The following is a 12,019-nucleotide window of genomic DNA, read 5'->3' as shown; positions in this document are numbered from 1 at the left end:
CTGTGGGACACCTAACCCGTGGACTGTGTTGCTGTAATTCGAGGTTCCTTCAAGACCTGCTTCGCCACACGATTGGAATTTATATCTCTTGAGCTGGGGACTGTTGGACCCTGTCAACTGGCTGACTGTTGGTGACCTGCTTGCTGTTTGCTGCCTGTGCCCGGATAGCCTGAATTGCTCTACAGGGGACTACCCAGTGGCCCTCAAGACTTGAAGGATTGCCAGTGTCTCACAACTGTCTCACGGGGCTGAGTTGCACTGAGCCATTTGTACTGCTTTATTATTTAATTAACTGCTTATTTCTTATTTTATTTATCTATATGTATAAGCATATATAAAATTATTAGTGTTCTGGTTTTGTTTCCATAGAGAACCCTGTCTAACACACTGTCCTATATTTCAGATACAGAAAAACATATAAAGAACAACAATATAAAATAAAATGGAAAAATCTCAATCAAAAAGTAATCAGAAAGTATTTTTAAAAACTAGAATACATTTTAAATGGGTCAAATGGGAGATCAGGTGATACATTTTAACCTAAATGCAACTTCAACAATCCTCTTTCAATGCACTCTGCATGACAGGAACGCTATTCACATCTGGGGTCTATGGTCAGAGCGGAGTCATCAAACCATTAGTGTATTGATTTCCCTCACTTAAAAAACAAACAAACACCTGAAGCAACCTTAATATGGGTCAAAAGGATTCCTACCATAGCAATCTTGCCCAGTTTACTTTAAAAATAAAATTAAGAAGAAAAAAAGTTTTGTGAATGAGGTGAAATATCAGATCATTTTTAATATTCTATCACTTTAAAAACTTGTCAACAGTCCCAATCACATTCCCTGTCTTTCTTACCTTTCCCATCTCCCCTTTGTCAGATATTATTTTCCCCATCACTAATTTAACACCCGTCTGCCTTTTACCCTATCATTTCTCCTTTTGTTCCTACCCCTAGTAGCCATACATTTCTCTTTATTTTAGTACTGTAAATTGTATCTTAAATTTTTGATAACCATGGTCTTGTGTAATATTTGTAATTTTGTGTTCCGCTAACTTCACTCAGGATACTGTCTCCAAATCCACCCATGTCGTGAGGAGCTTCACAGATTAATCATTATATTTTAGCTGTGCATAGTATCCCAAATGTTATTTATCTATTCTTCCTCTAAAGGATGTTTTAGCTGTTTCATTCTTCTTGTTATTGTGAAGTGTTACAATGAACATAGGTGTGTATATGCCAGCTTGTATTTTGTTTCTTATTTCTTTAGGACAGATAACAAGTAGCAGGGTAATATGGTATTTCTATTCCAGTTGTTTAAGGAAGCACCATAGAAATTTCAAAAGTTATATATGCAGTTGTGTAATCCCACCAGCAGTGTATGAGTGTATGTTGTATGCTCTCCAGCATTTCTTATAGTTTTTGTTTGTTTGTTTAACCTTCACTACCAATATCAAATATTAAAGACCTCACACTGGACCAATTAGTAACACCATGATTAATAAAGGTAGAAATTTTCAAGATTTTGTCTTGCTTGAATCCATAATCAACGATCACAGAAGCAGCAGTCAAGAGGTCAAATGACGCACTGCATTGGATAAATGTGCTGCACAAGTCCTCTTTAAAGTGTTGAAAAGCAAGAGTGTTTCTTTGAGGACTAAGGTGCACCTGACTCAAGCCATGATATTGTCCATTGCCTCATATGCATTTGAAAGTTCAACAATGAATAAGGTGAACTAAAGAGAAATTGATGATGCTGGGGAAGAATATTGAAAGTACCATGGACTGTCGAAAGAATAAACAAATCTGTCTTGGAAAAAGTAAAACCGGAATGTTCCTTAGAAGTAAGAATGGTGAGGCTTGGCTCATGTGGTTTGGACATGTTGTTATGAGAGAACAGTCCCTGGCGACCCAAACATATGAGTAACTGTGAGGATGGCGCGGACCGGACAGTGTTTCGTTTTGTTGCCCCTAGGTTTGCTGCAAGTCAGGACCGACTCCAACAACAATGTCACTGTGGTATGAGGTGGCATCTTTGTTTTCACTAGCCTCTCTGGAATGGCAAGTCATTTTGAGCATGTTTTCATGTTTACTTGACACCTGGTTGTCTTCTTTGGGAAACTGTCTGTTCATGTCCTCTATTATTAAGTCAGTTTATTCATATACTTCTTTTTAAAGTGTTGAAGTTTTCCACAGATTTCAGAGCTTCATTGTGTGTCAGATATATCATTGCCAAAATGTTTCTCAGTCTGTACATTCTTTTTGCACTCTTTTGAGAAAGTATTTCGATGCACATAAGTGTCTCACTTTTGCCAGTCCATTTATTGAAGGGAAAATCTCTTCCCCACTGAATATATTTCAGCTTCTGTCCAAAATCTTCATGTGGGTGGAATAATTCCTGGTCTTTCATTCTGTCCAATTGATCTATATCTGTATAGTAACAACACCATACTTTTTTGATAAGTGGCTATGTTTTGAAGTCAGGAAGTGAACGGTCCTCAATATATTTTTCTCCAGCATTGCTTTGCTTATCCAGGATCCCTTTCCTTTCTTTAAAAGAGTTAGTGTTTAGTTTGTCCGTATCTTTAAAGAATTGCGCTGGAATCTGGATTAAAATCATATATATATATTTTTTGTACAATACTGAGATTATCACAAATGTTAAGTCTTGCTATCCATGAACATGGAATATTGTTACATTTATGGAATTATTTTTGTTTGCTTGTAGTAGTATTTTGTAGTTTTTCTTTGTATAAGTGTTTTGCTTTTCTGGTAAGATCTATGTCTAGATGTTTCATCTTTGAGATGTCTATTGTAAATGATATTGTTTTCTTAATTTGTCTTCAGAGTTCTCTTTGTTAATATATAGGACTCCAGTTGTGTTTTTTTATTAATCTTGCACACTGACATGTTAACAAATTTTGAAATTATTTACATCAATTTTCTTATTTTTAGAGTTTATTATGTATAGAGTCAGAGTATCTGCACATGCATTCCTACATGTATCTACATTTCTTTGCCAATTAGGATGCATTTTATGTCTTTTCATTGTCTGGTAGCTCCGGTTAGACTTGCAGCACAATATTGCACAACAGTTACGATAAAAGGCATCTTTGTATGGTTCTTCTTCCCAAGGAGAATACTTTCAGTTTCTTTCCATCAAGTAGGAAGTTGACTTTTGGCTTCACATATATGACCTTTATTATGTTGAGGAATTTTCCTTCTATAACTATATTGCTTTTATCAAGAATGGATGCTGCATTTTGTCAAATGCTTTTTCTGCATCACTTGTTATGATCATTTTGTTGTTTTTCTTTGTGTTATTTATTTACACTGATTTTTTAAAAATGTTATACCATCCTTGTATAGCTGGTATGATTCACACTTCATTGTGATGTATTTTCTAAATTTATTATTGAATTCTATTGACTAGGATATCAAACCATGTGCTAGTGCCAGTTGACTAGAGAAAGAAATCCATAGATATTCATATATATGTAAGACAGGGCTTTATATCACTGAACAATTGTATACTGAGAAAACATCCCAGCTCATTCCATATCAAGTCCATAAGTCCAATATTAACCCATATGCCCATAGATTCCTCTTCACATTCACCTTGCCACTCACAATGATGCTGAATGCAGGAAGATCACCGGCCAATACTATGTGCAAATTCTTGTGGATCCAATGGTGGTGGACACATCTCCAGGGATTTGGCTGCCATTAGTGTGGCTCTGTGTAGCTTGTCAACAGGAGAGTGAGGTAGAGAGAGGAAGTTCCCAGAATCCTCTAAAAATGCCTTGCCCACAAAGCTTCATCAGACTGTGACCTGAATAACAGGCTAGACTTCACCCTTTCACCCTTAATATACTCAAGTTAACACGAGATTATGTAACTACCATAAACCAGAATATAAAATTGCAAACTAATATTCTTATTGTGGTGAAATCTCTGCCTGGTTCTAGTATCTTGGTTACTCTCACTTCATAAAATATGTTTGGGAATTTGACATCCTTTTCTATATTTTAGAGTACTTTGTTCAGGATTTGACTCAACTCTTCTTTGAATGCTTCATAGAATGTCACAGTTTAGCTATTTTGTCTCCATTGTACTTTACATTGACCATGTGATATTAAGCAAATACTTTATTTTTATGTCTCAGTTTCAGAAAATGAAAATGATCATTACACTTGCCTCATAATGTTATAAGCATGAAATTGATTCATATTGTATGTGACATCTGGCAGATAGTAAGTTCTCAATTAGTAGTAAATACTGCTACTCTATGATCACTGTCATAGTGACTGTATTCCCATGCATGAAATAATAAGTTTTTTAAGTTGTCAGATCAATTAAACATTCTCTCCAGGACTCAAAATCTTCATTTAAATGTCAGGAAAACACGGATCAGATCATTTGCCTGATTGCGTCAGCCCAAATGGTTATGCATTGGTTACAGGCAAGACTGGCAAATTTCAAATAATCTATAAGTAAATCTCTAACAGACAGGAAAATTGCTGCTATTTCAATATTCAAGCACCAAATGTACATAGCTTTAGGGAAAGGCACCATAATTTCATGTAGCAGCCCCAAGTCAAAGCATTTCAAGGAGCATTGTTGTTGCTTATCTTATGCTGAAACTCTGGTCTTTAACCCTTTGGGGTCACTAGTTGGTTCATTTACTTGATTATTGGCATACTTCAAAACTTAGAATTTATAAACGTACCAATTAGGAATCACTGTAGCTACATGTGCCTGTCTGAAACCCACAGACAGCGATTTAAAGGAGTAAGGGGATTATTTTCTTAAGTAAAGAAAGGGTTGGGGATGATCCAGCCAAGCCAGGCATATAGGCTCAATGATAGCACTCCTCTTCTGAGGCTTTATTCTTTTTCTGCTCTGTCTCACTTAGCAAGCAGCTTTCATCCTTCTAATTGCAAGATACATCTATATTTCCACAGATTGAACATGTATAATGGGCAGCAAGAAAAGCAGGTGAAATGGGTGAAATCTGTAACTCTTCTACGTCTTTTCATGAAGAGAAGACTATCTTTTCTGGATGCTCCACAGCACTGGTCTCCACATACCTTCCATCGGCTAGCTTGGTTGCATGGTCAAACTCTGGAAGTGTGTAGAGAATGTTTTTACAGCATCATATGAGCAAATCCGAGTTCAATTAGTTACACAGACAGGAAATGGGATATGGGTTAGACACTAACAGTATCTACCTTAGAAGAGGAAGTTCAATTCTGTTTTGCTACAACATCATGTTAATGTGGTTATGTGTACAAGCTCACTGAGGCACATCAGAAGATACCTTCTCTAGTTTGCCATGGAGTTGATTCTGACTCATAGACCCATAGGATTTCAGGGCTGTGATCTTTAAAGAAGCATGCTGCCATATCTTTTTGTCCCAGAGCATCTATCATCCTGGAGGATAAATAACATTTTAGCTGAGCAAAGGATTTAGGATAACATTTTTTTTGTACCACCAAGAATCCTTCTACCTTCTCTACAAGACTTATGACATGATCTTCTACAGTGTTGTCCCTGCTTCCAGCCTCGTCGTCTACACTGTCAGATGACAGAGATTGGCCAACACATAGAACATGGTCTAGGCTGTGTGGGCTCAACAGTCCTCACCGTAAGCCCTGAAGTACACAGAGAGTATGCAAATGAGTAGGCATGGCCACATGCAGTCATAACAATGAGTTCATGAAAACACACAGAATATAATTTCCAATATTCAGCTTAGAGCATCCCATAAAAGTGCTCCACAATATCTCATTTAAATCCCCAAGTGTATCGATTTAAAAACTTTCTCTATTCTGCCTTCGTCAGCTGCTACTTCAGATATACACTGACTCAAGTTCTCAATTATCAGCTAGCTTATATTTTGTCATTCATCCTTTATCTGTATAGCACCCTCTGTAAATGCCACAATGCCCAATGAGATTTACCTGTGCGTGTCATATCCACAGAAGCACACCACCCGCCCCCCGCTCACACACATACCTGGGAAACTCTGGGTATGACTGATCACTTGTTTGCACTCTATGTTTTTCTCTACTTTGTTTTGTTTTTCCCCTGACCTGTAGACCTCTGTTCTGATTTACTTACTATTTATTTCAACCTTTTACAAACTTTTTTCTAGATAAGGTGAGAAAATAATATATTATTTTGATCTTTCACCAAATATATCTAATTCTGACAGATGATTCTGCAGCTTGGCAAAGGGCTTGGAGTCATAGTTCTATTCTTTTTCCTTATACTGTAGGAATAGTTTTCAAACAGGTTCTTATATTTCAGGATATATATATATATATATGTGTGTGTGTGTGTGTGTGTGTGTGTGTGTGTGTGTGTATACATATTTTAGTAACTTTATAACATATTTTATGTATCCTTAGGTTTTAGTATTTTCCAGGGTTACCCAAAGATTATTTCTTATCCCACTAAACTTGACACTTAGTAAATGTATAAAAACTGACATTTCTATGTTTTCTTTGTCTTAAAAAACAAAAAACAACAACTATTAATTTGTGTTTTCTCCATCAGTTTTTTCATGTTATTAATTACTTAGATATGCTCATTATATTCTCTCAGTCTCTCATTTATCTCCCACTCCCCTGCACTTTTGATTTTTTTTAAATGTTTTTATTTCTATATTTTAGGTAGCTTTTCCATTCTAATATTTGTGTCAATTTTTCTCCAGATTCACAATTTGGATCTAATCAGTGAACATCCAGGCTTTCAATGGATGTATTGAGTTTTTATTATTTACTTATTTGTTAAAAACAGTTTGAGATTACAGAAAATCTCAGTGAGATTCTTAAAATTCCCTGAGGCCTCCTATTTTGGACTTTTCAGTAGGCTGCCTTTCTCACTAATGGCTGGTTTTTCTGATTTCCTCTACCTGGTACTGTGCCACCTGTGGCTACCAAGTGCTTTCTTTTATGACTCTGGGGATCTAATCAGCTTCAGTGGGAGACCTGGTGAAGCAGTGGTCTACACATTGTGATGCTGTCAGAAGTTCAAAACCATCAATCACTCCACTAGAGAAAGAATAATAATTTGTAAATTATTAAAGGTTCATGAGGGAGGGGGCAGCAGGGAGGGAGGGGAAATGAGGAGCTGATGCCATGGGCTTGGGTGGAGAGCAGATGTTTTGAGAATGATGAGAGCAATGAATGTACAAATGTGCTTTACACAATTGATGTATGTATGGATTATGATAAGAGTTGTATGAACCCCTAACAAAATTATTAAAAAAATAAAAAGAAAGAAGAATCCTTCTACTCCAGTAAAGATGTCCGTTCTTGGAACTCCATGGAGGTACTTCTATAGGGTCCTTATGAGCTGCGTTTGACTTGATGGTAGTGAGTTTCTCAGTTCCCAGAAGTGGATAAATGGTGGTAGTTTCACAAGAAACAAGAGTCATGAAGGCCATTGTCTTTGTAAACCAGGACAGTGTTGGGTTGCCATTTCCATGACCAGACATTAGGAGAAAGGCTGTTGTAAGTTGTCACATCTATCTTCTCTCAGACTGGAGTTAAGGGTGCTGGGGCCAACTGTTTCCCTCTCTCTTAGAAACCCGTGACTCTAGAATGCTTATGGCCCTCTCCCTGGCTCAACTAGCTTAGCTCTGGTTCCACATAAAGCCAGGTTGGCATCCATTTTTTTCTATGGAGCAGCTGTCCAATAAAGAGCTTTCAAATTCTCTTTCTAACCTACCCTCTCAACAGATGCAGGCCATTTGCTTAGCTCAAGAGTAGTACAATATGCTGGAAATGGGAAGGAAAGAAATCACTCTCCTCCCTAGGCATAGGGCTGTGTATATGAAAACACTCAGTGAGATTTCACTAGTGACTATAACAACCTTAATTTTCACTAGTTCTGAGATCGCACAGTAAGAAGTTCCTGAGGAAAGTGAATGGCCAATGGGCTCAGTGGCTAACCAAAACGTTGAAGGTGCAAACCCACCTAGAGATTCCTTGGGGAAAAGAACAACAGCCTAGACATTTACTTCAGAAAAAAAGAGCGACTGAAAAACATGGTGAAAGCACAGTACAGTACTACCCTGACACACACGGGGTCGGCACGAGAACAACAGAGGAAGGCATTCATTCAACTGTTAGATTTGTTTGGTTTTGTTTGTCTGTTTATGTTATAAGCAGGAAAATAAAATATGCAAAATATTAACTTGAAAATATGTCTTTTCTTCTAAATTTCAATTTAGAGTCCCACCAAGACAGTCAATAAATCAATACCCAAGCTGGGCTTTCTTTTAATATACTTGAAAAATTCATCCTATAGGATAAATGTAAAATCACAGGGAGTTCCCAGAAATCTAAGCGGTGAAATACCTCAAATCATCAGCGTGACTAGAGGCATTGATGTCAACCAGGAGTCATGTTTTCTTCGACTGCATGCCAGACAAACAACACTAGTGGCACAGCAGTTAAGTATGGCCACAGAACTCTGACAATCGAGTGTTAGAGGGCTTTTGAAAATTATTAAATTTTAGACCAAATGGATGCCTACACTTCAATTGTCTTATATAAGTTTCACTAAGTAAGAGAACAGCGATACCAAATATTCATTAACAGCTTTAAGCTACAGAAAAATAAAAGTAAACATCTTTTGCTTTCTCAAAAATAATAATTAAGGACTGGTTTTCAAATGATGTTTTTTTTACCACTGTACTGATTGTTCAGGTAAAAATGATTTTTCTTACCCATATCTGACATTTCAGGCACGGTAACGATGTACGGCCCATCGGTGAATTTGGGGGCGTTGTCGTTGATGTCTTGCACTTTGATGATGAACTCAGACTCGGGCTCCAGTGGCTTGTTTGTCCGTCTGTCAATTGCCTGGGCATGGAGAACATAGTGGGTCTTCTGCTCCCTGTCTAGGCTTTTGGTTGAATGGATGTCACCTGTGGTATCATCAATGATAAATATAGTCCCAGCACCTTCTCCAGTTAGGATGTACTTGACTGATCCATCACCTTTGTCAGAATTGGAGTGCAGCTGTGAAACACAAATGGAATGATTTAGTATGCAATTATGCCCCAGCCTCGCATTGAGTTGTCTGAAAATTCCATCTCTATAATTTAATAGCAAGTTGGTTATGAGCTTTTTTCTCTCCGTGATACCATGCATCTTACTACAATAATTCATTTCCTCTAGAATTTCTACATTGGTATTACTTTGGATGCTTTCGTGTTGTGATTTGTTTAAGAGACTTAAATATTGTCTTGAAACAAATCAATAATACAATATCAATTGAAAGGAAAGCAATATGCCCGGCCTTCATTCTATTAAAACAACATTTCACTGATTTTTTTTTTTTAACATTTCACTGATTGCAATCATTTTGGGAACATAAACCACATGTAGGTTACCATTTTCTTCTGAACTTAGGAAATAAACTTAATTTTACAAAAATATTATTACATTATTTTCCATTTAAAATTAGGGGGGGAAAGGTAGAAATTTTAGATTCAATCTAGTATTATAATAGGTATAAAATAGTTATACACCATTTTACAGGTGATAAGTTTAAAATTTTAAAAATAGAATATTTTCAAGAGGTAAGTGTTTGCACTCAGAAAAGAGAATAGTGGCAGACGATTTCTTCCTTTCTTTTTTTTAAGAATTATAAAAGTTTAACTCAAATTTCAAATACTGTCATCAGTCTATTATGACTTGTGGTAACACTATAGGACAGCATAGAACAGACCATTATGGGTTCCCAAGTCTAAAATCTTAATGCAAGTCAGTAGCCAACATCACTTTCCCATGGAGAGATTAGTGGGTTCAGACCACTAACCATTTATTTGGTTATAAGCTAAACCCTTCAGCCACTCTGACTGATACCAGGACCTTGAATATTTTAAATAGAAGCAATAAAGATAATCAATAACAAAAATAAATAAATAAATAAATAAACAACTACCACTTAGTTGATTCTAACTTAAAGCAACCCTGTAGGGCAGGATAGAACTGCCCTTAGGGTTTCTGAAGTTATAAATCTTTATGGGAGCAGAAAGTCTCATATTTCTCCCTTGGAGTGACTGGTGAATTGGAACTACTAATCTTGAGGTTATCAGCCCAATGTGTAACATGGGTTTTAACATTCAATTAATTGAGACATACATTCTTAATTACTAAATTTCTGTTGCCAAAGTATGATTTGAATTGATTTTACAAAATGAGAAATTCAGAGATCTTCAAATAGAAATATCACTAATATAATAATTTTTAAAATATTTTTGAGATTTTCAATATCAACACATGATTTTAAATTGCATAATATTATAACTTTATGACAACAAATTTTATTTAAATACTTCATAGCATATTTATTCTAGCTAGGTATTTTTTAAGTCTGTATACAATGGTATTTTTTGAAATCACAAATACATATTTGAAGAATTGTTTTTCCCAAGAGATCTGAGCAGTTATCCTTCATATGAAATCTTTTTGTTCACCTAATCTCAACTACAAACCTTTTGGCCTTTTATGACACTTGAAAATATTGAGAAAACATAACCTTGTTCACAGTGCAATCTAGTTTTCTTGCTATAGTAAAGTGAAAACTTTCAAGTTTTATTTTGAAGTCTCTGAAGTCTTCGAAGACTTTAGAAAAAAAAAGCTAAAACAAAGAAAACTATAATACAGTATAAAAAGGACTATAAAATACACACAGATAAGTTAAACCCAAATGCAGCAGATATAATTTTAATTCTCACTGAAAATATACATAAGACCTAACAGTAAAAACAAACAAACAAACATAGATCCAGGAATGGGTTTGGGGTTCACAGGAAATCCTACTTCCAACTAAAGAACAATTAGTTCTTATATCGTGGCCCTGCTGGATACTAGCCCTGAGGAAGGGAACATAGGAGAAATGGGTGCTATAACAAAATGTGATGAAAAAATTAGATGCTGCCTAGCTGTCAGATGCTGCCTAGTAGATAAAATAGCATCTGGAGCCTTCTAGCCTTATTTTCAAACAAACAGCCATCTAAGTGAGATGTCTATTAAGTCCACATTGAAGAAGCACACCAACATCAGTGACTGAAGGATTGTAAATCATATAATTTGAAGTCGAAGGAGGGAATAGTATCAGTGCTTAAATTGTGAGAATCTGGTTTGCAGAAGGTGATGGATGACAATGGAGACCAAGCTACAATTGTGGGATCTACATTAGAAAGAACAAAAGTTTCTGTATTTTTTGTTTGTTCATTTGGGGTATATTTTAGATGTATGTCATTCAAGATCACCTTCTTAAATTTTTGTTATATGTTTTTCTGTTTTGTGGTAGATGAAATCCAGGGTTGATGAACCTATAGGGACAGCAAGTAGAATACATTTGGGGGGTTTTTGGAGGGGGCGGCAGGTACAGTGTACCGTGGTGGTGGTGCTGGTGGATAAACAAGATATGATGTTAATGAGTTCAGAAAGGAGAAGAGGTTTTGAAACAGATTGTGGTAGCAATTATACAATACTGCTTGATGTGATTGAACTATGAAATGATATGATTTCTATATTAACTCCCAATAAAATGGTTTTGAAAAAAAAAGTATGTGAATTACTTAGCAAACATATATTATGGTCCATATGTATTTACTTGGAGAGTTTATAAAAAGTGGTAAAACATATTATCAAAATAAGTTTCTGGAATTCATACTCTATTAGTAATTTACTAATAAATTACTAAAAGGAATGCAAGGAGAATTAGTAATTTACTAATAAATTACTAAAAGGAATGCAAGGGGAATTAGTAATTTACTAATAAATTACTAAAAGAGGAATGCAAGGGGAATTAGGGTTAGCGTATTCATTTTTGAAAATCGTTTATTTTTTTCTTCATGTCTTTTGATGCATCATTTTAGAACCTAAAAAATAATATTAGTTACCTGAGAATTTGAACATATAGAATATTGATAAGGCTTCCAATTTTATTAGTTCCAATTATTCATCAATCCATGAACACAACATA

General features: G+C 35.7%; 1 protein-coding gene across 4 annotated transcripts in view; it reads right to left on the bottom strand.

The window, feature by feature from the left end:
* Positions 1-12,019, bottom strand: part of CDH18 (cadherin 18) — a 653,448-nt gene that overhangs the window by 292,279 nt on the left and 349,150 nt on the right. For all 4 annotated transcript variants that reach the window (XM_045285189.1, XM_004698093.2, XM_013008043.3 and 1 more), the window contains exon 3: positions 8,745-9,039. In XM_045285189.1, the coding sequence (XP_045141124.1) occupies positions 8,745-9,039 (295 nt within the window). The remainder of the gene's footprint in view (positions 1-8,744; positions 9,040-12,019) is intronic.

The sequence above is a fragment of the Echinops telfairi genome, unplaced genomic scaffold (assembly GCF_000313985.2).
Source record: "Echinops telfairi isolate 266 unplaced genomic scaffold, ASM31398v2 ScPeMD7_7469;HRSCAF=8507_1, whole genome shotgun sequence".
Taxonomy (NCBI): Eukaryota; Metazoa; Chordata; class Mammalia; order Afrosoricida; family Tenrecidae; genus Echinops; species Echinops telfairi.
The sequence above is the reverse complement of the archived record's forward strand: the minus strand, read 5'-3'. Positions and strand labels throughout refer to the sequence as shown.